At 42.2% G+C, this 27,688-nt stretch overlaps 2 protein-coding genes across 12 annotated transcripts in view; one reads left to right on the forward strand and one right to left on the reverse strand.

Annotated features, from left to right (window-relative positions):
• The first annotated feature begins 758 nt into the window (after positions 1–758).
• TCTN1 (tectonic family member 1) lies at positions 759–27,264 on the forward strand. 5 transcript variants are annotated; one of them, XM_014553630.2, is made up of 15 exons: positions 759–1,054; positions 4,725–4,845; positions 9,929–10,059; positions 11,349–11,500; positions 12,934–13,021; positions 14,561–14,670; positions 16,093–16,113; positions 20,042–20,176; positions 20,723–20,848; positions 21,217–21,302; positions 21,853–21,993; positions 23,213–23,375; positions 25,419–25,544; positions 26,138–26,282; positions 26,688–27,264. In XM_014553630.2, the coding sequence occupies exons 1-14, from the start codon at positions 835–837 to the stop codon at positions 26,279–26,281; spliced, it is 1,764 nt and encodes a 587-aa protein (XP_014409116.2). In that variant the 5' UTR covers positions 759–834; the 3' UTR covers position 26,282; positions 26,688–27,264. The 5 variants fall into 5 exon arrangements, with proteins under 5 accessions (XP_014409116.2, XP_006178138.2, XP_032327775.1 ...); XM_006178076.3 differs by having other exon boundaries at positions 26,138–27,264; XM_032471884.1 differs by lacking the exon at positions 21,217–21,302 and having other exon boundaries at positions 21,869–21,993; positions 26,138–27,264.
• HVCN1 (hydrogen voltage gated channel 1) overlaps positions 25,768–27,688 on the reverse strand; it is a 34,568-nt gene continuing 32,647 nt past the window's right edge. For all 7 annotated transcript variants that reach the window (XM_006178077.3, XM_014553631.2, XM_032471892.1 and 4 more), the window contains one exon: positions 25,768–27,628. In XM_006178077.3, the coding sequence (XP_006178139.1) occupies positions 27,563–27,628 (66 nt within the window). In that variant the 3' untranslated portion in view covers positions 25,768–27,562. The remainder of the gene's footprint in view (positions 27,629–27,688) is intronic.

Consider the following 27,688-nt stretch of genomic DNA (forward strand, 5'->3'; position numbering starts at 1 on the left):
AGACAATTAAGCGTCAAAGGTATAGCCAACATCCCTGGGCTGGAATACTTCTATACATAAGCCAGTTTAGAATGGAGGGGCTTCCCTGGGTCTTGTGGTCTTCGTGTCACTTTGTAGTGTTACAGTAGATTTGCTTTGTCTTTTCCTTTTAAGACCTATCAGTCATTCTTAGTTTCCGTCAATTTTTAATTTATAAAATTATTGTGTTCATCTGTTCCCCTTACCACGAAACAGTGGACATAAGTTATATGGCAACCTCCTGGGATACATATATCTAAAACAGAAAAGGCAAAGCAAGTATCGACAGTGAGAGAAAATTCAAGGATCGTGAAGTGATCTCTGTGCTTCTTCAGAAGACCCTATTTAGTAGCTTTAGGAGAGCAGTTCCCCAAATTTCTGTCCCCTACCCCCCACTGGTTGCGTTAAGACATTTGTTAAAAATATTGATCCCTGGACTCTGCCCTAGACTTACTGAGTCAGAATCCCTTGAGATGGAACCTGGAAATCTGTATTTGTAAACAAACACCACTGTCCACTGGGAAACCACTGCAAGAATTCACAACCCCCTGCTCTCCAATGGCTTCACATCGCACCTCGTCCGCGCCTCACGCCCCCGCCCCTTGTCGCCGGCTCTCCCAGGCCCCGCCCGCCCCGCCCCGCCCCGCCCCCGCCCCGCCCGCCCCCGCCCGCCAGCCTCTCTCAGGCCCCGCCCCCGCCTCTGACGTCCCTTGCAGCCTCTCGCGACCCTTCCCGTGATGCCCTGCGCCCGGCCGCTGCGGTAGCTAGGCAACAAGCGGTCCTCAGCGGCTGGCCCGCGCGGGGTTCGGCTGGAAAATGGGACCGCGGGGCCTCTTGCACCTCTTACTCGTGCTGTTGGACTGCTGGGCCTTCGTGAGCGCCCAGGCCGGGGCCACCCCGGTGGTGACGATGGAAGACCTCAATTCTACAGAGCCAGCCCCAACAACTCTCCGACCCGCCTTATCTCCTAGGCCCCCTGAAACCTCCAGGGCTCCCAGGCCCTCCTCAGGCCCCAGGCCCACCCCAGTCACGGACGGTGAGTACTAAGTGCCAATTCCTGGGGATCTGCATTGATCCAGCCTGGGGGGTGGATAGCCTGGGTGGGGTTGTAATAATGATAGTTAACTTTTATTGAACATTTACTATGTGCGGGCATTGGTAAATGTTTCATAGGCATCAATTCTCTAAACCCTTAGAGGTATTATCCCTGTCATACAGATAAGAAAACCAAGGCTCAGAGAGCTAAGTGGGACAATGTAATAAATCTTCGAAAGAACTTGCCGTGGTCCTGGACAATATTAATGCTAAAGGCAATAATGAATCCTTGCATCTTTGCAGCTGAACACGAAATTAAATCTAAAGTTTCTAGACAGGTGTGGAAATTAAGTGCGTAGAATACATTGAATTTTTCACTTATCAAAAAAAGACGTCAAAAGGCTAGCTTACTGAAAGTGACTAGCTCAAGGCCTGTGTCTGTTGACTTGAATTATAAAATCCCAGGATTCCTCCTGTGTTGAGTTGGAGGTGGGAATGTTACTGAGTCCAAACTTGTTCTGCTCACTGTAGGACAGGCCCCAGTAAATTGGGAGACAAGGTGTTGGAATAACGACTTTACTGAGAAAGCCAGCAGACCCAGACCGCAGAGTAATAGTTCTGGAGAACCATCTTCCCCCAAGTCAGGATTCAGGTTCCTTTTAAACTACAAAGGGAAGGGGGTGTGGTTGGTTGTTGCAGACTTATTGATATTGGAATCCTAATTCTTGGAGCTGTCCAGGTAGGTCAGGTGGTGGTATTCCTGCAAACCTCCAACAAGATAAATGTTATTTTCTATTCTGCTACTTTTTATCTTTATATGAATGGGAAAATGTTATACCCTTAAAGGTTAGAGCCTTGAGAATGGGCTACCCTGTATATTTGAGGCTATAGGCAACATTCTTTTACAAAAGGTGCAGAATCAGCATGACTCAGTACAGGAAACAGCATGGGGTTGAAGTCAAAGGAGTAGATCAAATATGGAGTCAGATTTGTTCTTTTCTATTACAGGAAGTTATGGGGTGAGGGGTTATGCCAATTTCTTAGGAAAGAAGGTTAATCAAGGTTTAATCAAGGTTAATTTTCTTAGGTGTCATTAACATTTATCAGGGGATGATCTAATCCTGGAGTTACACATTTAGTGACTTTTGTAATCTTACTTGACAAGGATGACTTCAAAGGATATCTGTGGCTCTGAGATTAAGTGCATATTTATGAATATGCATTTTTCTGGGATGAGGATTCATTGCAGTGAGTAGTTTCTCAAATGGGTTTGTGATCTCAAAAAAACGTTTTATGTCTTCTGACTGTAACCGCAATAGATACGTAGTATTTTTTAGCCCTTCTTAAGAGAAAACGATCTTTTCTTAAATTGAGTTAGGCTTGGTATTAGTAAATAGAAAAGTCATCATTGGCTGACATCCTGAACTCTAGAACTTAACTTCAGTTACTGAACCCTTATTTCTCCTTTATAAATTATGATTAGTCTGTAAGAAAAAGTACAGAGAAACATATATGCCACTTCAGTATAAACAAAGCTTTGTTTTATATTGAAATTGTTGATTTGATGAATTAGTACGGAAGTTAAGTGATAAATTGGGACAGAATACAGCTGAGTATTCAATATCCAAATTTCTCTAAGGTTTTTTGGACTGAGTTGTCTTTTATCCATTGTAAGTATTCTATCTGTTAATGCATTTCCTGCCCAAAATGAAGTTATTAATGAACCATCATTAACAGATTATGTGTTCAGGGGTGTTTTTCCCAATATGGGAGGAGGAATTTGCACTTTCCTTCATCTTTTTTAAGGGCATCTGTTTAGACCTATGCAGGTAATATAATAAATGACAGCTGGCATTTATTAACTCCTTACTATATGGCAGACCCTGTGCTAAGCATTTCATCTGTGATGTATTGCATTTATTGTATTTAACAACGTTATGATGTGGGTTATCCTCATTTTTCAGGTAAGTGAATTACTTGCCTGATTTTAGGACACTCCCCTGGTACTGTTGGAGCAGGAGGCTGACTCTGAGTGGAGAACTGGGCAGCCATTTACAGGTAGAAGAGAAGGATGGGTTACAGGTAGAAGAGAAGAATAACTTTCATCTTGAATCTGAGCTCTGTTCATTAGTACCCTGTTTTGAGAGCCAGGCATGTAGATATGAAGAGGCTTGGAAGAGCAGCTGAGTGCTACTGAGACTCTGGGAGTTCTCAACAGATACTTGTTGGCTGATTAAGTACACTCACATCCTGATAGAGACTTTTTTCCCCTGAGTAGAGTTGTTAAACACTATGGCTTTGTCCCTAGTAGTCTTATAGTTACCTACCTATGAGGGGTTTAAGTTTTGGAAAACAAATCAAGGTTAATTTTAAACACATAAGGCAGACCGCCTAAACACCATTTTTAGTATTAGCATGCACGAGCTGTGTTATTTTACCAAGCACACGGAGAAGCCCTTGGCTAGAGAGAAACATAGTAAACTTTAGAGGAAAAACTTGTGTGTGTGTGTCTAAGAAAGGATTGTGTATTTATTGACAAAAATTTCCCCTTCTCCTTACACACTTCTTCCCAGGGTATGTTTTTAGACCTTTTTTTGAGCTATGTTTTTTCTAAAGCTCATTTTTATTGTGAAAGAATTCATGCATGCAAATAAGAATGTTGTATGGATGCTCTACTAACATTTGCTTGAGATCTCTTATTTTGATTGGTTTTTGCATGAAATCCTTTTTTGAAAAAAGAAACAAAACATTACAGGTAAGATTGAAGACTGATCTGACTCCCTTTTTTCTAACAATAATTAAACTACTGTGAGTTCAGTGTTTATCATTCTCATGCTCTGCTATTTCTTTAAAAGATTTTTTGCGGTGGAGGTATAGCTCAGTGGTACAGTGCGTGCTTGGCGTGCACAGTATCCTGGGTTCAATCCCCAGTGCCTCCGTTTAAGGGAAAAAAAGTAAATTAAACAAAAAGCTTCTCCCCTGTTTGACAGACTAAAATAAGGTATTAAAAATCCAAATAGCCATCATTATTAAAAATTAAAGCTTCCTAAGTGGGGATTCCTACCCCTCCCCTGCTTTATTGTCTAAATTACCAAAGGTATTTCTAGGACATCAAGTAGAAAGAACCTGAGCCTGTTGGATCCTTGGCCAGTAGCCTATGAACGTGGGCTCAGCTTCAAAGCTGAAGGTGACATCTGAGGAGAGGAACAAGATGGAGAACCTTCATTCTGGGCAGCCTCAAGTGGTCCCTTCATCTGAATCTCCATCTCCAGAGGCAGAGTTTGGGACTTTGCAACGATCTGTGATGGTTCTTATGGTCTGGCAAGTGATTTACCCTGCTGGTTCTTAAACCTTTCATAATTATTAGCATCATCTGGAAAGTTTTTGAAAAACACAGGCGTTTGGGTTTCAGAGTTAGCCTACCGAAACAGTCTTTGTAGGTGGAGCACAAACAGAACTTCCCAAGTGAATCAGATGATTAGCCACTTTGGGGAAACCTCAGATTGAGAAGTGCTCAAACTGACAACTTTTCACAGATTTACCCCAAAACGCAATAGGAAGAATAAAACAGACCTTTTGTACGAAATGGATTTTTGGTACATTGCAGTGGCAGGGGGCAGTCACTACCTGCTGATTGTGATGCTGTGCACCCCTCCTCTCTTCCTCTATAGTTGCTGCTCTGTGTGTCTGTGACTTGTCTCCAGAAAAGTGTGACGTCAACTGCTGTTGTGATCCTGATTGCAGCTCCACAGATTTCAGTATCTTTTCTGCCTGCTCAATTCCAGTTGTCATGTAAGTTTGTGACACATGCAGTTTTGATAAAATTGGACCAAGATTATAGAATCTGGGGACAGAAAGTGAAAAATTCTCCAGGCTGAAAAACCCAAACCTGATTTCCTGAATTTTACATCATTCAGAAGCCATGCTGTCCAAACCAATGCGTAGGAGAGTGTCTATCCCGTATTTGCGTTAGCTAGATGATAGTGCGGGCAAAAGAGAAGAGAGACAAAGAGTATAATGAAATCTTTGTGTTCATAGACTGAATTGCATTTCACTTTGATTTGTAAACAGATAATGTGTTACATTTTTGTGTCAATGAATTAGTCTCATGTATAGCATAGGGTGAAAAGTGCAGTTTAATTTTACAGCTTTTGTTGTAGACATAATACTTGTAACAGAAAAATTAAATAGTCAGGAAAGCTTTGTTTATACTTTTTTGACTTATAAATCTACCAGAAATTCTCATTCGCATTGTGTAGGAGAATAACGGAAAATGACATTCCCAGTCAGGAATCTCTTCTAAATTATCTGTTTTCTCGTAATTCAGGATTTCAAAGCTTTTGGATAAAATAGCAGCACTTAGAAGAGGTTAATTTATTCATGATGGGACCAACTTATTATTCAGAGACAGCTAATTTAAATTGAGCCTTGTACCAAGTTGCAGCAATTGATACTTGATAGGTTGAATGCCTTTTTGGAGGTGCAGTGTATTTTTCCAATGAGAAATTATTTCACTGATCAATGGGAAGTTGAGTCTGCTTCTGATACTGTAAAAATGCCTGGAGCATGGGATGTTATAGTCAGATGATTTTTGCGGCTACCCGGACTGCATTGTGGTTCAGTCTCTGCTGAAAGTCATTCTGCTTTCCTGCTTTAGTAAGTACTAGGAGACTGAGAGTCCAATTTGAGACCATTATTTAGAATATAATTTTTTAAAAAAATCAGCCTGTATTGCAAATTTAGATACAGACTATTAGAATATGGGTCAGCAAGCTTTTTCTGTAAAAGGCCACATAATAAATATTTTAAGCTTTGCAGGCCGTATGGTCTCTCTTGCAGCTTCTCAACTCTACCATTGTTGAGCAAAAGCAGGCATAGGCTGTATGTGAATGAAAGGGCATGACTATGTTTCAGTAAAACTGATTCACAAAATTAGGTGTGGTTTATGGACCACACCTAATTAGGTTTAGAAGTTATAGCTGAATCCATAGTGCCCTCAAGAAAGGACCTCAGAATTTCTTTGAGTTAGTTTTGTTTGTGACTTTCTCCTAAATATAAAGTGTAGAAATAATGAAATCAAAACTAATACTGCTAATTGAGTGTTCTTGCTGTGTAGATTCTAATTCATAAAAGGTATGTTTACATTTGCTGAACTGTCATTAACTAATCCTATCACCTAGTAAATTGTAAACTTAATGTAAAGATTATCGGATTAATGTCTGTTTTCCTTATTAGGTGTAAGCATCATAGTAACAATGATCTCTCTTACCTACTACGTTACCACTAGTGCCTGGCACAGCTCCTGCCACATAGTTGGCCCTCATTAAAAATGAGTTGAATGGATGAAATTTCTCTCCTCCACCCCTGACTGATTCTCTAGTATCCCCTTTTGACTTTCTCTACCATTGTTCTTTCAGGCCAGAAACCAGGAGGCTGCCCTGACTCCTGCCTCTTCCTTGTTTTCTCACATCTAAGCCATCTTTCACACCTCACCATGCCTTTCCTGAGCTCCTCCTCTGTGTCAGTGGGGATTTAAAGATGAGTTAGACATGGTCCTGCCTTCAAAGAGAGAGCTTTTTGAATAAGGGAGACAGATGAGTGGATGGCAGTTTCTGCCCCAGGCGCTAGAAGAACTCAAAGGAGGGGTATCCACCCCAGATAGTTGGACTGGGGAAGGCCTTCTAGAAAATACCTGAGCTGAGCTGGGTCCTGAAGAACAAGTAGAAGTTGGCGAGCACAGAATCAGGAAGGGCATTCCAGGCGGAGGGAGTGCACAGGAGCATCCTGGGGATGAAGGAGTATAGCCTGTTGGCTGCACTGCAGGTGACTTAGCATGGCTAGAGCAGGGCAGAGCAGGAGGGGCCTGGGGAGGTGGCAGAGGTCAGATCCTGAGGGCCTTGTGTGTGTGCTGAGGGGTTTGGATTTTTCCTGAATTCTTCAGGGGGCCAAGAAGTGAGGGAATCAGATTCCCAACTTAAATTCTGCAGTAGCATGGACAGTGGATCACAGGGGCCAAGCCTGGTGGCAGGGAACCAAGTAACAAGCTATAGCGAATGAGGATTAACAGATGTGTTCCTCCTCACCCTGAAGGTTATGACGGTGGGACTAGAGGGATGTGTGCAGACCTGCTACTGATACACTGCACAGGATTAGAGACCTGGCTGACCAGAAGGGGAGGAGTAAGGAGTCCCCTCCTGCTGAGTCTTCCTCCATGATTGCCCTCATGTCTGTCCCTTCCTGTTCCCTTTCTCTTCATAAGCTCACATCTCATCTTGTCACTCACTTGCTAAAGAATCTTCAGAAACTCTATTACCTACAGAACCCATAACCTGGATTCAGATCCATCCCAACCTCTTTCAGATCTAATTTCTTCCTAACCCCATCTTGAATCCTCCATCCAGCCCAACTTTAGTACTCAGTTTTCCAAACACCATCACTACATCCTTGGCCAGTGCCGTTCGTGCACGTGGATTAGTCTCCCAGTCCCTCTCTGTCTGACTCCTACTCATCCTTTAAGGCCAGTAGGACTCATAGATTTTTCAGTGCTGGATCTCTTCTTTTAAATACTGCTCATAGTTTTTCAAAATATTCTTTATGCACATAGTAACAACTGATAATACCACTAGAACTATATAGAGCATTTGGGAAAGAGGCCAGTTATAAAATAAAGCAATACCCCAGCATAACAACTGATAATACCACTAGAACTATATAGAGCATTTGGGAAAGAGGCCAGTTATAAAATAAAGCAATACCCCAGCAGTAACCATTGAAAAAATATAGTGGAAATGCTTCTACTCATAACACCAATGAAATATAACATAATGAGAATTAAACTTAACTACTCAGAATTTATGTGAAGAAAACTTCAAAATATAGTGAGACAAAACATTTGAATAAATGTAGAGATAGCCTGTGTAGTGGGATGGGAAAAGTCGTCACATAAACATCCAATTTATTATAATGTAATTCCAGTCAGATGGAGACGGAAAGTATCAAACGGACTCTAAAATTCATCTGGAAGAATAAATAGATGAGAACAGCCAAGATGTTACCGAGTAGGAAGCACAAACTACCAGGTTTCAAACATATTGTAACACTGCAGTAAAGACGACAATGTGTATTGATTCAGGACATACAAGTAGATCGTTGGAAGAGAATAGAAAGGCCAAAAATCTGTTGTGTGTACTGATTTTACACACAGCTGATTTTTTTTTAAAGTATTACAGTTTTTTTTATTATTTATATATTTAATGTAAGTATGGTATTTCACATCTGTGGAGTAAAGGTTGGATCATTTAGTAGATGATGTAGAATGATTATTGAAAAGTAGAAAACATTAGATTACTGCTTCATAGCATTATACCAAAGTAAATTATCAATAGATTGAAGAATGAAATGTTAGAAAATAATGAATGAATGGAAGATATAGGCAAACATTTATTAATCTTGGATTCGGGAATGTCTTTTAAGCATAAACCCAAAGGCAAGCCATAAAAGAAGATTGGTAATGTCATTATTTTAAAAATCATTTAATACCTGAAAAAAGGAATTATGATTAAAAAAAAAAAGTTAAAACTTCTGTGTGGCCAAAAACACCATAAAACTGAAAGGTTAAAAAACTGGGAAAAAGTATTTATAACACTCAAAAGAGATTCTTAAAAATACAGGTTCTTTTAAGTCAATGAGAAGACAAACATTCTAATAAAAAATGGTCAACTTACTGGGAAGAAATACCAGTGAGCATATTTTCCATATGGAAGAATATTTAACCTCTCTAGTAAATGAGGAAAATTCAAATTAAAACAATGAGGTAACAGATTTTTGCCCATGAAATTGGCAAAGGGTAAAAACTGACTGATAGTATCCAATCTTGGCAAGAGTATGGGAAAATAGTCACTTTTGTTACTACAGTGTTGGGAGGATGCATCTTGCCTTTTTGGAGGGCAATCTGGAGTATGTCTCAGACACCTAAAATTATGTACTTGCCTTTTGACCCAGAAATTCCACTTCAGGAGATACGGCCTAAAGAAATAACTGGAGACATTAATAAAATGTACATACAGAGATGTCATTATAGCATCATATAAAATCACAGAAAATTTGAAACAGCCTAGATCAATGGTAGAGGATTGGTTTAAAAAAATTGGGAATATCTTAATAAATTGATATACAGTGATGCCATTTAGTATAATAATACAAAAATGCATTTAATGACATGGAAAATATTGGGCATATTTCCTACATATATATACTACATATTAAGTGAAAAAGGGCTTCAAAGCAGTATGTAGTATAATCTTTTTTTTGTTATATTTCTATGTCTGTAATATATCTGTATCTATATCAAATTGATTAGGGTTTGTTAAGTATAGGATTGGTTGAAGACTTGACTATACCATAACTTCCAGGCCCCTGAACTTCCTGATTTTACATTTTCTCATTTTCACTGTCCTTTGTGAAGACAGCTTTATTCTAAAGACAAGGAATTTTTGGATCCATTCAGGGTAATTATAAATAGTCTGAAGTTCTGCAAAATTTTATAAAATTGATTCTATCAGAGTTTGCAAGGTTCATTTACATCAAAATTATACCCCAATCTATATTTCCGTACTTGACAAGATTTCCTTAAAGGTTATTCATTGTAGTTGTCTTAATATTTTCCCTGTTGGATGAAAAAAATTTCAAAAGTCAAACATTTTAGCACTGAATAGACGAAATAAAAATGGATTCAATTCTAACATCACACTCATAAATATCCTCCATGTAGTTGTTAACACAGTACAGTGCAAGCATCTGACAGTTTCAAAATAATCTTACTAAGATTGTGTGCATATGCCTTAAAACTTTGTATTATTATTTTTTTAATTTTCAGGGGTGATAGTCAGTTTTGTAGTCAAAAAGCAGCCATCTATTCATTGAATTTTACAGCCGACCCACCTCAGAGAATATTTAAACTTGTGGAGCAGATCAACCCATCTATTTTCTGCATTCATATTACAAACTGTAAGTATTTGATGGTGATATACTTTGTGAAACTCTGAAAATTTTTTCTTTTAAAAGTTCTTTTATAAACAAGATTATACTGTATAGCACAGGGGAAAATATACAAGATCTTGTAGTAGCTCACAGCGAAAAAGAATGTGACAAAGAATATATGTATGTTCATGCATAACTAAAAAATTGTGCTCTACACTTGAAATAGACACAACTTTGTAAACTGACTATAACTCAAAAAAAAATTCTTTTATGGGAAAATGTCCCATTCAGTTAGATTTAAAGCAAATATTCTATGGTTTGGCTAGAGTTTATCTTCTGAGGCCATTCCACAGACAACTGCAAGTAACTTTATAGATCTGTGGCATGCACATTTTCCTTAATTGTGCTGTGTGGTTGTCTTTTGGAACCTCATAGTGTATTTCAAAGGTGTTTATAATATGTGGACGTGCATAGGAATCTAGATTTATTTAGGTATGTGGGTTTTTTTTTTTTTTTTTACTTTATTTCCTCCTGGTTGAATGGTTGAGAATCACATTCAGCTTTGGTTTCAATTTCCTTTTTTCTCTTTTATTTTTACTAAGAACATTTGCATGAAAACAGGATCTTTATTTTTATCTGAGCATTTGGCTCAGTTAGGTGTCAAAGTACATGTAAGTGTAAAATGTTATCAAGATATCAAAAATCAGAGACACACTGGTTTTATCAATTAAACTTTATCATCTTTTTAGAGTGTCTTTATATTTTAGTCTTGTTCCCTTGCAATTGAAAACATAGGCAAATGCTCTGTGATTTGTAATCTGAGGTAATGACTGGTCAGTCATTGTCGTGTTCTCTAACATAACTGGCCCAGGGAACACACCAGCGCATTCCCTACTTCTCCTTCTCACGTACACAGCGTATTATTCTCCTGGGCTTTGGAGGTGGCTGTGTGAGGGTAGAAACAGGATCTTTCTTTCCTGTAGCCTTATGGAGAGAGTTTCCCCTTAGAGGTTTACGCAGCAGACGTCACAGTCCATGAGCTGCAGAAAGAGACTATTACTGGCTTCTCTTATGCTGTTTACCTGTAGGCTTTAGAAACTTGCTTCTATGATGTTAGAAAAATAGGCCTGTCTGGGGATCCTGTTTATTTAATAAGATTCAAGAAATCTTGAAGGAAGTGAATATAAAAAGATCCACTTTAACTTTTTCACATCAGCCTTAATGCTTCTAGAAATTGTTTCCAAAATACTATATATGTTATATATAATATACTTATTACATTTTGTACTGATTTAAAATACTTTTTCTAAAAACAGATAAACCTGCATTATCCTTTATTAATCCAGAAGTGCCTGATGAAAACAATTTTGATAAATTGATGAAAACATCTGATGGTTTTTCATTGAATGCAGAATCAGATGCTTCTTTCACAGACAAACCGGACGCTCCAAATTCTGCAAAATATGAGGTGAGTCAAGGATTTTAAGTGTACTCATTCCGTTGCAGATGCCTGTCCTTGGAAGTTAACTTTTCGCCATGTTCCCAGCAAAACCATCTTTCCTGAGACATAGAATTCACATCAGAGACTAAAAAAACTTAATGTTTGTGTCTATAAATCAAAGATCATTAAAGTTAAAATTATGTAGTTGAATTCTAACATAGGGTTTCGAGTCGTTTATTCTGTGGTAAGCTTGCATTTGTCTCTGTGGAATTCTTTGTTCTTCTCCGCCTCAGAAGAGGCAGCAAAGTGCTTGCGGCATGCTGCTGGGAACACAGGGTGGATGGGCTGATGCCTGCCCCTCTTCTCAAAGCTGTGTGTAGTTTTATAGACTTTGGGAAGATGTGTGCTATTTGTTAACCATTCTTAGTAAACCTTTAAAAATGGTATACATTAACTTTTACTAAACCTCAAAAATTTTGGAAGCATCTTTTTAAGAGAGAAGTGTAAAAGCAATGTGTGCAAATTCTGGAAGTTAAAGGTATAGAGGTACATAAGTACAAATGGAAAGGCCCCTGTCCCCATTAAAATGCACATTGCAAATCGCTGTTAACACCTTGGTATATATTCTTGGCTTTTAAATGCATCTATTAAAATATACACATAGTATTGTGCAGAAGCGGGGTTTCCAGTTATCTACATTGTTCTATAAACATCCTTATTTGTTCAGTGATAAATTTTATGCACCTTCCCACTTCGCTATAAAAGTTACCATTTCTTGAGCATTTTCCATGTGCCAGGCACTGTGCAGAACTTTTCAGACATTACTGCATACAGCCGTGGGAAGCGTATGTCATTTAAGTGATGAGGAAAACCTAGGTATAGGCAAGAGCTCGTGTTGGAGCTACACTTTACTGATGCAAAATATTCCTTCCGTGGATGTATCATTTATTATTGAGCCATTCCACTATTTGATAGACTATTATAAATAACCCACAATAAACATTCTTATAAATACATATATCTTTATCTGATTAAATCCTTAGGATATATTCCTAAATAAATGGGCTACCTTGGTCAAAATGAATGGGAACTTAAAACATCGATACCGGATTGACCTCCATAAAGACTGCAGGAGTTTATAGTCCCAGCCCCAGGGAAGGAGAGAGCTTGTTTCTCCCTTGCTGGCACTTACGTCAGCTTTTTATGTACCCTTCCAGAGGAATTCTAGAATAAAAAAGCCTGCAAGTACAGTAGCATGCACACACACAAACATACATCCTTAAAAGGAAAAGGGTGGGGCAGCTAGATGTGAGCTCTGTGCGGGCAGGGACTGCATCTGTGTTTTGCTCATCCCTGTGTTCCCGGGGCCTTCACTGCTGCCAGGCACGTAGGAAGTGTCCAGTAAGTGTTGAACAGATGCGTAATAGCAATATGACAGCTGTTGGTTGTTCTGTTTGCAGTATGGGGTTTGTCTGCAGACTTCAGATTCATTTTTGAGATTTCCTTCTCCCCTTACGTCATCTCTCTGCAGCGATAATAACCCCGCGGGTAAGAGAATGGGCTTTTTTTTTTCTCTCTGCAAAGAGTTTGCTCTTAGTTTAAATGTATAGTAGTCATAATTAAACAGGCTTCATAGCTAGAAACAGAGAGTCTTAGGGTTGAAAGAGTCTCCAAGGTTGATAAATATAGTTGAGTTTCCCACCCAGTGCGAGAATCTTTTTTCCCATGTGCAGGCATTGCTTGAGCACTTGTAGTGATGGAGAACTCGCTACCTGCAACCGGCCCATTCAGTTGTTCAGCTTTTCCAGTTGTTGGAAAGTTCTTTACTCACTGGAGCTGAAATTTGTCAATAGCTAACATTTATTAAGCACTTACTGTGTGCTGGGTATTGTGTTAAGTGCTTGCATGTGTTTTTCCGTTTAATCCTTACAGTGATCCTCTGAGGGAGGGTTATCTTCATTTTTTAGATCAGGAAACTGAGAAACTTGCAGTTTCTTGCTCAGGCTCACTCAGGCTGTGGTGGGTCCTGCTTCTCCTTTCAGGAGTATCATCCAGTCCAGGGAATAACCCTCTTGACAGTAGAAGGCAGCAGGCATGGCTCTCCAGTCCTTAGCCAGCCTCACTGTGCAGAAGCCTGCTAAGCCAGGGTGAGAGCATGTGGCTTAATGAAGCTGTACTTGATACATGAAGGAAAACGAGGTCTGTTGAAAAGATGTTTAACCTTGCTCACACAATAGGAACAGTGTCAGTTAAAGCCAAACTGAAGTATCATTTCCACCTAATGGATTGGCAAAGCTCAAGAAATTTAAGGCTGTGGAGAAGTAGGCACTCATCTGTATGGTTTGTGGGACTAAATATTGGTACAGCCTCTGTCAAGAGCACGTGTGCGATATGTATCAGAATTGCAAATGAATATGCCCTTTGACCCAGCTGTTCTACATCTAGGAGCTGGTCCTACAGAAGCTCTGGCCCACGTGCAAAACAATAGATTGCAGCCTTGTCTGTGATGGCAAAGCTGGAGACAACTTAAGTGTCTGCTGATAGGGAACTGGTTGAATAAATTATGGCATGTCTGTAATAGAATACTAATTATCCCCAAAGAAGGGAGGAGGAGGCTATTCATGTACTCGGATAGACAACTCCAAGGCATTGCTCAGTGAAAAAAACAAAGGGCAGAACATATAGTTTATGTTTGTTTTCTGAAGGGGAAAGAAATACTGATGTGTCTGTGTGTGTGTATATCCTACACACACATACACACACACACACACACACACGGATCTGCATAGGATATTTCCAGAAAGATACACAAGAAACTTCATGCCGATTGTCTCTGGGGGAGGGAACTGGTAGGAGCTGGGGAGCTGGGGTTGAAGGGAGACTTCTCTCAGCATCAAGTTTGAATCATGTATTACTTATTGGGAAAATAATTTTTTAAACCCTATCCTAACCTTGTTGTATAGTCTGTGCCGTAACTTATTTTGTGGTTTTACTTACGTTACAATTTTTTAGTTACTGTCGGGCAGTTGCAATTTTTTTCTTCTTTTTTTTTTTCTTTCTTTCTCTTGGGAATGTTACGATTTCCAGCATTTCTGGTCAACCAAGCTGTTAAGTGCACCAGAAGCATAAGTTTGGAACAGTGTGAAGAAATTGAAACCCTGAGCATGGCTTATTACAGCAGCCCTAAAATTTTGAGGGTAAGAATTATTTTGAAGTGAAACTGATTCATTAGGTTTGTTTTCTGTTCTTTGTACCTTTTTAAAGTATGACAAGAGGAGAAGAATTTCAGTACATGATTGACACTCAAAGCAAAATTTTTCTTCTCCAGTTCTTTGGTATAATGATACCAAAGATTTTGAAATAGTCGTTTAAATTAATTTTTATTTTTATATAGTTAGCTCATATTTTGCTTTCATTCATTTTTTTCATTTTGATGGTAACCGATAGTCTCCTGAATTAAAAAAAAACCTTATTAATAACCAAAGACTTCAGAATTATAAAAACATCTTAATGTCTGTCACAGAAATGATCCTATTAGCACCAAAAAGATATCTTTCTGGTTGGCAGATGAAATAAGCACCCAGGAAAGGACAGGAAATAGAGTTACTGGGGAAGGGAAAGGCCCTGGTGTGAAGGCCCTTCTTTCTGGTTACAGTGACTGAAGCCTGAGCTGAATAGATGAGAGAGGCCACTGGCCCACTTTGGTGGATAACGTGGAGGGTCACAAGGGGCGAAGACATTTTTCAGTGATTAAAACCCGTATGATTATTGCAGAAGCCCCCTCCTCTCCTGATTTCCTTTATCTGAGGGGTGTGTCGGGGCAGCGTGGCCCATGGCACCTGCACCCATCTGACCTGCGGTTTTCAGAATCACGTTTAGCCTTTTCCTCTTCCCTCCCTTTCCCTCTCTCCTCACAGTCAGCCATCTGGGTCTGAGAATTCTTCCAGTCCGCCTGACTTCCCACAGTTGTCCTGGGAGACATGTAGTCCCTCAGGCACACAGGCCCAGCTCCGTTTCAGCACGGGCCTTCCCCCACCCACCCAGAGCTCCCTAATAGGAACTTTGGCCTAATAGAGTGTCTTGTGATTAAGAAGTGGGTCTGGGGGAGATGGGGACAGGAAATGAAGGGAGGTTGAGCCCTTCAGAAAGAGCTCCAGCTGTGTAGGGGAGGCAGGAGCTGGGCATCGGGGGCGGTGGGTGGGGAGTTGGGCTAGAGGCAGGAAGACCAGTTAGGAGACTGTGGGAATCACCTGGGCAGCGATGCTGTCCTTCCAGTGACAGCAGGCACAGTGCAGGTTACCAGGGGGATGGGAGCCATGTCTTCCCTCCAGTGTTACGTCACTGATGATCGCATGGAAAATACTGAATAATTTCACAGATGCACGGAGGCTTCCTGAGACTAGCTCTGTTGGGCTGGTCTGTTAAGCTTCCAATCTGCAGGAAATGAATATAGAAGGGAAAATGTACACAGATACAGAGATACGTAGGTGGCAAGTCTGTTTTCCTTTTTGAGAAGCCTTTAATAAGAAGAATATGCCCTTTAGCCTACGGTCTGAAGAAGCAATAAAAATGCTTCTTTTTGTTGTCTTTAACAAAATGTGCTGTTTCTTTTTGTCTAGGTGCCTAATTCAGGAACAAAGGTAAGACTACTACTTAATGGAATTATTGTCTTATTTTTGAGCCCTTTGAAATGAATACACTTATGATTACAAGGGTACCTTACTGCCAGTAACAAAAACATTTGCCAAAAAGCAACCAGAAATGAAATGGGGAAACTCCTTAGCAGGCCACCCTTTTATCACAGAAGGGTCAGATTTTCAAATTCCCTTATTTTTTTTGTAGTGCACACTTGTTCATGTTTAAATGACATAGCTGTCTTGACTGACAGTGGGTGTGATTGGCTTCTCTGCTTTCAGGGCATCCTTTGATGTCTTCTTGGTCTCTTGTCAGGAGAGCTGGCCAGCTCCCAGGCTGCTGTCCATCCAATGTAGAAGATAGAAACATTTTGCACAGGGAATGTGCACACCTGTGTAGGAGCTGAGCACTCTCAGGGTAGCTTCTGGGCTTGAGTTGCAGGTAGGTTCTGTTCAAAGCATTATTGTCCCGACCTGGGGACTCTGTAGGGCTGAGGTCAGGAGGCCAAGGCCCCTTTGCGGATGCGTCAGAGAGAAGGATGGTGGATCTACGTCTTATTTTTGGATTTGCGCCCTGTGCCTGCCTTGCATACAGCTCCAAAGAGGCCCAGGGCAATGGCCTTGTCAGAGTCTCCCAAAGCCTGTGGAATTGGTTGTTCCTGGTTCAGAACTCAGCTGTGCCATTGTTTCCTCATGTGACATATACCTCAGTCTCCCTGATTGCAAGTGGATGGTAGGCATCTGCCCCAGAGACTTCATGTAAGGCTCAAGAGAGAAAGCACACGTGAGATGCTCAGGGCAACGTCGTACACACAGGAAGCAGCACGGACAGCAGCGCCTCCTGCAGTTGATTCCAGGAAGCCTCTGGACACAAACGTGTTTGTGGACGAAATGGTCATGTGGCTGGAATTCACACTACTGTGTGTGGGCCTGGATTTCCTCGTTTGTGAAGGTGCTTTCAAACTTCTTGTAGTTATAGTGCTTCTTCAAATGAAATCTCAAGCAGCACCTTCCCTAGTGTGTAACATGGGTTGAATCCAAAGCCCCCAGTTGGAGCAGGAGTGGGGCCAGAAGCCTTCTACCTACCCGGCCTCCCCAGCTCTCTCCGGTTTGGTCCCTCAGAGGAACCCTGCAGATCCCAGAAACCCATCTTGAAAGTCACATAATAGACTAGCTGTCAAATACCTCCAGCCACTAAGAAGTGCTTTTATTATACCATTCAAAGCTTGAAATGTCTGGGGGCAGCCGCCATGTCCACTGTACAGCGTTAGTACTAGGGTGGTGCCTTATATGTGTTGGGCACTCAGTGGGTTATGTGTTAATTGAAAGGATGCCTAGGGATTGGATTCATTCAGGTAGGGAAGACCTCCTATGAGGGACAGTGGGACGTTACTGAAAGGCGTGTACTGTTGCCGAGCACTGTTCCATGTCCTGTGCATGTCTGCAGTCCTTTAGTTGTCCCGGCTGTCCTGGGAGGTAGGTCCTGTTCCTGTCACTCTCCAGCTCATGAGTTACAGAGAGTTGAATTAGCTTGTCCAAGGCTACACAGCGGGAAGAGGCAGAGCTGCGAGAGAAAACCAGGCTGTCTGGCCCCAGAGGCCTTATTCCTAATTGTGATACTGGACTAGCTATACTCTGTGCCAGGCCCTGGGCTCGAAGCTTCACACACATTCTCTCCTTGCAACTTGTGGCCAAACAGTCAGGAAGCGGAAGTGGCAGACTGGGACTTCCAACTCAGATCTGTGTTAAACCAAAGCTTGTGCTCCGAAGGACATCAACTCATATCAGAGATGTGTTTAAAAAGCAGTTTCCCAGGTCTGTTAGAGGATCAGGAATATGAAAATTAGATTCGGTCTCCCCATTAAGTGAACCCCATTATAATTGCTTGGAACCGTTGTTAACATCTGTTGAACTGTCAGTGGAAGACTGTCATGGTCCTCTAGTTTCACTGCTAAGTGTGACTGAGTCCTTTGTCAGTGGGTAGTTTGGGTATGGGCTATGACTGAATAGGACATTCAGGAAACCAGAACAGCCCTGCCAGTTTCATTCTTGTTACTATCCCAGTGGATGTGGCTAGACTAGTGCAGCTCTTGCCACTTCCAGTGGTCCGATAGTCTTTACAAAGCTTGTTTAAACTGAACCCTTCAGTTTCTGCCAGCCACACCCACCCACCACTGGCACGGCTCCATCAGAGGCTGGTATGAAAGGGTGTGCACTTTCTTGGAATGCAGCACCATTGCTGGATCAGGGCATGTTCAGGTAACGGAATCCAGTGTCAGCTGGAAGCATGGCTTTCCCTATTTAACTCGTAAAGCCAGTGGTACGACTTGCTGTGCAGAGGGCATTTTGGTGGCTGATGTTGCCCTTAGTGACTGTCACGTGACAGCTCATCTTTGCTTCCAAACCATGTTACGTTCTTATGTAGAGGTTTGACTTACAAGGACAGTTGCAGGTCGTCTTGGTCATGGGAGCAGACATGTAAGAACTACTTGTTTATCTATAAAATGACAGCTTCAGTACTTAGTAATTTTGAATTATAAACAGTATAGTACATGGTTGAGGGCAAAGTTCAAAGCAATATAAACAACTAGATACAAGTTAGGTTCCTTCCTAAACAGTGGTTTCTGAGAACTGACAGTAAGAGCAAACGTCAGATTTGTCTCACGGTATGAGACACGGTATGAAGAGGCCCAGGTATCTAGGGGTTCGAGCCATTTAAAGGATTGCTTGGTGCTTTGTCACTCTGCTGGCGATGATGTCCTTTAACAGCATTGTTCTAACCAGGGCTTTCTGATTCTGCTTAAGATATTTGTCTCTGTTTTTCTTACCCGTGATCCCAGCACCCAACGTGTGTGTAAGGGTGTGTGTAGGAGTTGTGTAATTGGGTCAGGCTTATATTCAGAGAGGCTGTGGGGACTTAGGGGGATGGCCCTGGGGACTGTGGAGAATTTGCACATTGTGTGTCTAGAGCGAGTGCATTTATCAGTAGGAGCTGCAGTTTGAAGGTGAGAGTATCTGTATGCATTTCATGGTGTGATGAGAGTTTTGTGTGTGTGCGCAGTTGGTGTATAATTCACATACCATAAAACTTACCACTTTAAAGTGTGCAATTCAGTGGTTTTTGGTATATTCACAAGGATGTGGAATCATCACCATTATCTAATTCCAGAATATTCTCATCACCGCCCCCCAAAAAACCCCATGCTCATTAGCAGTCAGTCTTCATTCTCCCCCAGCCCCTGACAACCACTAATACACTTTCTGTCTCTATGGATTTGCCTATTCTGGACATTGCCTATAAGTGGAATCATGTAATATCAGTATCATGTTTTCAGAATTCATCTATGTTATAGCCTGTGTCAGTACTTCATCATTCTTTTTTATGGATGAATAGTATTTTTTTATATGGATACACCACATTTTATTTATCCAATGATCAATTGATGGACAGTGGGCTGTTTTCAGTTTGGGGCTATTATGAATGCTGCTGTGAAGGTACAAGTTATTTGTGCAAACATGTTTTCAGAGGTAATCACTTTTTTTTTTTTTTAGATTTTTTTTGGGGGGGGGTGTCGGGAGAGATAATTGGGTTTATTTGTTTATTTTTAATGGAGGTACTGGGGATTGAATCCAGGACCTCATGCATACTAAGGACATGCTCTACCAATGCTATAACCTCCCCCTCAGAGGAAATCACTTTTAATGTTTCAGTTATGTCCATCACATATCTTCTTTGTGAATGTACGTATGGATTTACATATCAGTATCTGTATTTTTACAGACGTTGAACTCTAGTGTGCATGTTGGTCTTTGGCGTGCTTTCCCCTACTTGGCAGTGTATCTGTGGAGGTGTGGCTCGAGGTGTTCGTTACTCTGACACGTTCCCCTCTGCTGTGGTGTGTCTGTAGTAATCCAGGGCTTCTTCACCTTGCAGGTCCCTATCACTGTTCAGTCCATCGTCTTTCGGTCTCTAAATAAAACGCTAACCCGACTAGAAGACACTGACGTATTGAGGCAAGTTCTTGTCGAGACTGGGCAGGTACAAGTCTGCACTAACGTCGTTCTTGAGGTAGGCACCCAGTGGGGCTCTGAAAGTTCTCTCTGTCTGTGGTTGACTCAGGCTGCGTGATCCTGAGGGATAACCGGACGCCCTCCACAGGGGGCTCTGGCCCATCCAGGGTGCTGCTTTTCTTGTCTTGACCTCCTGCTTGCCTTTATCCTGTCTCACTGGAGAAAGCCTCTTTGACTCTGAAATAATGTGTGGTTTTTCTCCACAAATCTAGTGACTTATGAGAATACATCCAAATTTGTTGTTGCTGCTATTGTTTTAACATAATTATCTGCAGAGATGGGCTGATTACATTCTGTTCAGACCAGCTGATTTGGAACTTGTATAACTGGGCACAGAGAGGCTCAGATGACCCTGCTGTCAGCCGGGGGTGATGCGGAGCTAACACCTCCCATGATCCGATTGGATAAGAGAGAAGAGCGTCAGCATCTCAACATGTAGAGAAATGGGAAGGGATTTGCCCCCGTATATATTTTCTCTTTTTTTGTATACAGCTACAGAAATGTGTTGGGAACAGGGGTCACTGAAGTATCATTTTGTTTTTAGGTAAAATACAGCCTCACATACACAGATGCAGGTGAAGTAGTACAAGCTGATCTCTCTCTCCTTCTGGGTGCAGTTAGCAGTGCAATGGTTCCACTGCAGCAGAAGTTTGAAATTTATTTTATTCAGGTAAGTTCGATCAATTTTGTACAAGTATAGAACTGCTAAGTGTAAAGAAATCATGACTTAGTGAAAAAAAAAAATCTCAAGTTAGAAGTATTACCACATCTAACAGTTTGTACTGAACAAAGGGTTTGCATGTGGCATGCGGAGCTCGTAATGAAATCAGGCCAGAGAGTCTCTCCCATGTGAGCTTGTTCTTTTACAGCATGATGGACTCCTACGCTCAGTCGGTGTATTTATAGTTCTGAGTAGGGGGAGAAATTCTTCTAGTGGTTGGTGATCCCAGATTTTATTATGAAAATCATTTCACTTTCCCTCTGCCATTTCCCTATTAAAGTGAGAATTACCTGGGGCATTTCTGCCTTGTCTTTCAGCAAAATACAAAGCCGGTTCCTCTCAGTGGAAACCCTGGTTATGTTGTGGGGCTCCCATTAGCTGCCGGATTTCAGCCTCAGAAGGGATATCCTTTTTGGTTCTGTGGAGAGAGGCTTGAGTTCCCTGTCCATGCGTGTGGGCCACACTTCCCTCCGTTGCTGAGGGCCCTGAGGGCTGGGAGAGTCCAGTCTCCGCCAGAGCTTCCTCTGGGTGGCTCTGGTCGGTGGTCGCTGTGCCCTGCACAGAAGTAGGGCTGCGTGGAGCCCGACCGGGTGAAACAGTGTGGCCCCAGGACTGCCAGTGTCTTCCAGTGAAAATCTTAAGACAGAAAAGTTGGCAGACATTTAGATGTATTTAATTTTGCACTTACATAGACACTTAAGCAAATTTAGTGATTTTGAAAACTTAGAATTAATTTTGAGGAGCCAGTTTCTGAGAATTCTTCTCAGCATCTTCTAATCAAGGAAAATAGTTATAACTATTTTTTGCCTTCTCTTATGAAATAACTGTCAAAATTCCAGAGGCCCAGGGAGGGGATACTTGGGTCTCAGTCCTGTCTCATGTCACACATGTGATATTATTTCCTAAGAATCAGCTGCCTCGGTGCTGGGCAACTCCCTTAACTTTCTGTGCATGTCTGGGATTATTCAGAGCACAAATAGATACGGACAACTGACGATTCTTCGTAGCACAACTGAGCAAGACTGCTTAGCAGCAGAGGGGATCCGGACCCCAGTGTTATTTGGTTACAGTATGCAGTCTGGCTGTAAGCTCAGGTAAGAGAGTAACTTGTTTCTGTCCAAGCCTGTTTGTGTTGATCAGAAAACAAAACATTCATACTCTTCCCCGTTTTAACCAGACCTCTGCATCCGCTGACAGGCTTATTAGCATTATTATTAGTAGATAATAGCAGCAGTTAACGGTAACTTAGAATGATGCAGCTTTTGGTTTTCTAATTTTAATTCTCATAACCATAAACCATTTGTCATGATCCAAAGGAAAACCGTTACAACCCTTTTACTTATCAGATACAGCAGAGTAAAACTCTCAAGGCTTTGTATGTTTCCTTTCTAAGGTGGTGGTAGTCCTTGAGTTCACAGCAGAAGATGTTTTCCCTGAAAGTCCTTCCTGTATTTCTGAATTTTAATACACTCAGCACAGCAAACTCAGCACAGAGAGGAAGCCTGAATGTGATCTCTGTTTTTAATTTATCTTTGTATCATCAAACATAGTGTAAAATTTCAAACGGCTCTGCTTGGCTTGTTATAAAAACAGTAGTTATTACTCTCATTTCTCCCATGCCAGAGGCAATCACTTTCAACTCTAATAGCTGATTTTGGGGGAACTTTACCCCCAGATCTTGAAGTAACCCACATGTAAGGCTATTTCTGAATTTTTTGACTTACTGAGTTCCCACTATGAAAGGTGAAGATTTGGCTCTTTTCCCCTTCATCCCCGACCCCACCACCCACTCACCCCCATCCTTACATCTCCCCAGGGTATCTGCATCATTAGTTTGATTAGACCAATAGTCACCATTTACATTATTAGTTTCGATCACTTTAGACCTGCATTTCTCAGAGGTTTCCATGGAATACATTTCCGTAAGCTGGCAGCAGGGGTGTCCAGTGTGTTGGGAAACACCAAATTAAAGTTAAAAACATGAGCCCTTACTGTGGGACTTCTCAGGCTCCTTAACATGCTGGTGTGTTTCAGGAGGGACACGGGTATGCAGTATTTCCCCAGTTTTCGGCCATGGAACCCTTCTTGTACGGAGCCTCAGCGGAATACAGTTTGGGAAACATGGTTTTGGATTCATCTCCATGGCCAACCAGGATTTCACAAAGCGAGGGACACTTTAAATTCTATCAAATAATCTCCTTTTTGGAGAGTGAGAAGATAAACTGGAGAGAACACACGTGTTGTTGAGACCTGTATAAACTGCAGGTGTGAACAATCGCCTCATTCAATTGACTTCGTTTTCCTTCCTGAAAGACTGACCGGAGCTGTCACGTGTCGGCTGGTAGCACAGAAGGTGAAGAGCCTGCTGAAGGGCCAGGGCTTCCCCGATTACGTGGCCCCTTTTGGAAATTCCCGGGCCCAGGATGTGCTGGACTGGGTGCCCGTCCACTTCATAACCCAGACATCCCACGTGAAGGTAGAGCGGGGTGGGGGTGGAGCTGAAGGCCACATGCTCGTGGTCTCTCCCTGTGTGCCTGCCCCTCCTCCCCCGGGGTGGGTGGGGGAGCAGCGGGGTGGGGGCTGTTGAGGAGGAGGAGCTGGGGCTTTCTTGTCCGGTGGGCCTGGATCTTGAATATTGATTCTGTCCCTTGTTAGCACTGTTGCCTTTGGCCCAGTGACCTATACAGGTTTGAGCCTCTGTTTCTTCATCTGGTACCTATAGTTCCGACCTCAGGGCTTGTTGAGAGTTAAATGAGATGACATTCATGGTGCCTAGGGGTCACCCCATAAAAGGGAACCGCTACCAGTCACTGTCCTGCTCCTTTTTGGTGTCACACAAGGCTTTCTCCAGGCATCGTGGTAGGCTAGGTGAGTGTGAGGACTGTCTCCACAGACGTCCTCCCCTCCACCCAGCTGTCCCACCCATTGTCCCCTGGTCTGTAGAAGCAGTCCACACGTGAGCGCTGTCAAGTCTAAAGTTCCCAGAAGAGTTTAATGGAAGCTGACATCCTACAAATAGGTTCACGTGTGCTTTTTCTGCCCACCTTTTCCTTTTGTCTCAGCAGTCAGCGTGCGGGCCGCCCCTCACTGGAGGTGTGCTCTCCGGCTTATCCTCTAATTGCCCAGCTTTTTCTTGTCACAGTTCCTTCAGGCCTCTTATTATCTGCTTAGCATATTTATAGCCTGGGGACAATGGGGGTGAGGACTAGCTCACCAGCTCTGATCCCGCCCTCCCCACCAAGTCCCGGCAGACCCGTGATTACTCAGTCCCTACTGTTCAGCTGCCAAGTCTTGCCTCAGCTCTGCTGCCTCAGTGAACCAGGCAGATTGCTTCTGCTTCTTGGAGATGGGTTAAGACATCCAGTTATTACTTCCCGCTCAGAAGGGAAAATGTAGGTTGATAGGAAAAAGGCAGTGGCGCTTACATCAGCATTGCCGGGGTCTGTGCTGGTCCAGGGAGCTCCGGGGGCCTGGAGCGGGTTTTGTGCCGGCTTTTTAGGTGGAGCAGGCAAGGCAGCATCTGCTAACCTCAGCTTGTGCCAGCTGCATGTTGCATCTTCTCCTAATAACAGGATATTCTCAAGAATTTTTCAGCCTGTAAGTTTCTTAAAAGGGAGTTCTAAGCCAAGGAATTCCACCCATGCCTTTTTGGCAGGCACCAAATTTAGCAGGCCTGCTAGCTTTACATGTCCTGAAGAGGCTTATTTTTAAAAGCTTTTTATTTTTGAAAAATTTCATACATACACAGAAATAGGATACTACAGTGGAATTCCATCTCCCCATTGTGCAGCTTCAACTTGGTCACATTTGCCAGCTGAAGACTCTAAAGGCAGGGAGGAGGTCTGGCAGGCCCCCTGGCCTGTTTTTCCCATGGGGCAGAGCCTCAGGCCTGGCTCCCAGTGTCCGGGCCTGACCTTGGGCAGCTCCAGTGTGGAGCCAGTGCCATCAGTTCAGGTGGACAGTTTATATCTTGGACAGCTTCAGACCCTGCCTGTATACCCCAGTGTAACATCTTAATTGCCAACTGATGGAATCAGATAAATGAAAAGAAAGCACTTAGATTTCCTATAAGTGCATTTTTAACATGATATGCAGCCTGGTTTAATTTCTGTGTATTAATAACAGCATTCTTCTCCACCTTCCCCCCCATAATTTCTCTTCTGAATTATCCTGGGGTAAATGTGAACAGGTGGGTGAAGTCAGAGTACTTAAAGCCCCGGAGGTTCCCCAGTTGGGTGTGGGGTTCCCACACCTCTCAGGTAACACTGGCCTCTAGAAATAGGAGGAGATGGAAAATTATGCTTTAGGTATTAAAATATTTTTTGAGCATTGAGTACTTTAAAACATGTGCTTTCTCTAAGCTGTTTTTATCTGAACTTTTGGAGTCTATTCATTCTCTTGTTCAGAACATTTTGTAATATGTGAAACATTTTATAATTAAAACTCTGCCTAACTGCAGATTAAGTTTGACTTGAGGTAGTATAATACTCAAACTGATTAATGGCATTTTGTTTTGCAGGATTCTTGCCAGCTCCCAGTGGCTTTGGCTATAGAAGTGAAGTGGACTAAATACGGATCCTTATTGAACCCACAGGCTAAAATAGTCAATGTAACTGCAAATCTAATTTCATCCTCGTTTCCTGAGGTAGGCCGAACTTTATTTTTCTTTAAACAACTTTATCGTGGTATAATTTCTGTACAGTAAACCACATATTTCAGATGTACAATTTGATGAATTTTGATAGATGTATATACACCTGTGAGCCACCACCAAGATACCTAACATTTCTATCACTCCCCAAGAGGTGCAAATAGGCCTGACTTTAAAGCTGTGTACAGGTTAAGACACAAGTCCAGACACAAGTCAGTTGTGATAGGTTAAATTTACTGTTTTATAAAATTTAAACAATCTGCATTCTTAAAAACAATTTAGCAGTCATTATATTTTAGAGAAAAACAACTCCTCTGAACACAATGCTTTTATTCACATTAGCATTCTTGTTTAGATTTGATCTTTAAAATTCTTGTGAAGACTGAATTGTGATTGACATTGATGTGTTAGGACAACCTGAGTGAAAACTGTCTCTCTTCTGAGTTAACGACTGATTAACCCCCCCTATGTATGTATCCACCAAGTCCATGAACTGCCAGCAGTTGGCTGAGGAAGGGATGAAAGCTTTGTCATCCTGGTGACGCCCTGGGGGGCGGGGCTTTCAGCACTCTGGCTTTTCATTACAGACCAGCTCAGGAAATGAAAGGACGATTCTTATTTCCACTGCGGTTACTTTTGTGGACGTATCTGCACCTGCAGAGGCAGGCTTCAGAGCTCGGCCAGCCATCAACGCCAGGCTGCCCTTCAATTTCTTCTTCCCATTTGTTTGACGTAAGTCGTTAATTAAGGAAACAACACCACACCTATAGAATCGAGCACGTGCAGAGCCCAGGGTCCCTTGGCAACATCCCACTTTATTACGCTTATAACCCTTGAGGTTGCCCCCAAGTCAGCACACTTCCCTTCTCCACTCACTTCCCTCTTTTCTCCTTTTGGAAATTTCATTCTACTTGGTTTGACTTTAGAAGGGGTGCCATCTGGCCTTGGTCATGTCCAATAATCTCAACACACAGGTCGCATTGTGGGACCAAACTGCGCATTTGGGAGGACGGTAAAGAGGACAGATCTTGAAGTAGCGAGGTGTTGAGGGTTTATCCAGTTTATTCACCCCCTGCTTTAATGTGAGTTTAAAATAAAATATTCATTGTTTTTAGTTCAGGTTTTCTTTCTTTTCAGGTCCCGTTGAAATGAGTACAAAAATAGCAACTTATTGTATAAAATCGTGCAAGTAGAGTACAAGACCTCACGAGGGGATCTTCCCCAAAATGTCATGGTAATTACAGTGGAGTCTTGGGTCTAATTGCCACTTCTGTCCCAGGCACGGGAGTGCGCCTACTCTCCAGCGAGTGGGCTGGTGTGGGCTGCCACAGAGCAATTCCAGGCAGCTGAAGCTGGCAAGAGTAGTAGGAGGGCCCGAGGGAAGGAGACAGTTTATTTTACATGTTAATTGTACAGTAATTGAGAAAAATGTTGTCAGGTGGCAGAACTGGGTGGAGCCAGCTCAAAGCTGGAGGGTGCACAGGAGGGGGCTGGGCTCTGAGAACAACCTCCTTGGGGGGAATTGCGGTAAGACAGAACAACTTAGAAATATGAAAGACTTTTCTAGACTGGGCTGGTAGCTAAGGTAGCTTCCTTTTTTTTTTTTTTTGTCTTTCAAAGTGTTCATGTGAAAGGATGCACTGGTTTCTCAATATACATGTAAAATGTGAAAACTGTACATTTGATGAGATTAAATTTTACATACAGCTCGTAATTGTCCAGCTTCGTTCATTTTCAAGCGAGAGTAAAGTGTTCAACACGAGAGAAGTAGAGTTTCTGATACGTTTGTTAGAGTGTGGGGTGGGAATGGGATGGGACAGTCTGAGTCACACCAAGGAAGAGACAGAGCCTCTGAAAGACTGTGTCCCCCAGAATCCGAGTGGGCGGCAGTGAGGCAACGGCATCAAACCAGACGTCTCCCCGACACGGCCCCAGGAGAGGGGCTGGCCTTCTCATCGCAGGCACAGGCCTGTGAGGCAGGGTCTTCCCTTCTGGGTGGAGCAGGTAGGTATCTAGTTCACCTCACCAAGAAGTCCATGCTGTCTCAACAGCTTGTTAAGTCTTTCAATTTCTTGTTCCTATTATTACAAAAGCAGATAAAATCTGAATTTACCTTCTGAGCTTCCCCAGGGATGTGG

The sequence above is a fragment of the Camelus ferus genome, chromosome 32, assembly GCF_009834535.1.
Source record: "Camelus ferus isolate YT-003-E chromosome 32, BCGSAC_Cfer_1.0, whole genome shotgun sequence".
Classification (NCBI taxonomy): Eukaryota; Metazoa; Chordata; class Mammalia; order Artiodactyla; family Camelidae; genus Camelus; species Camelus ferus.

What these genes read in the sequence shown, in the direction of transcription:
- TCTN1 (XM_006178076.3), top strand. Translation starts at nt 835, where the DNA reads ATGGGACCGCGGGGCCTCTTGCACCTCTTACTCGTGCTGTTGGACTGC. An exon ending in TGCTCAATTCCAGTTGTCAT is followed by an intron (nt 4,846 to 9,928) that starts GTAAGTTTGTGA and finishes TTTAATTTTCAG; the next exon opens with GGGTGATAGTCAGTTTTGTA. An exon ending in GCAGCCCTAAAATTTTGAGG is followed by an intron (nt 14,671 to 16,092) that starts GTAAGAATTATT and finishes CTTTTTGTCTAG; the next exon opens with GTGCCTAATTCAGGAACAAA.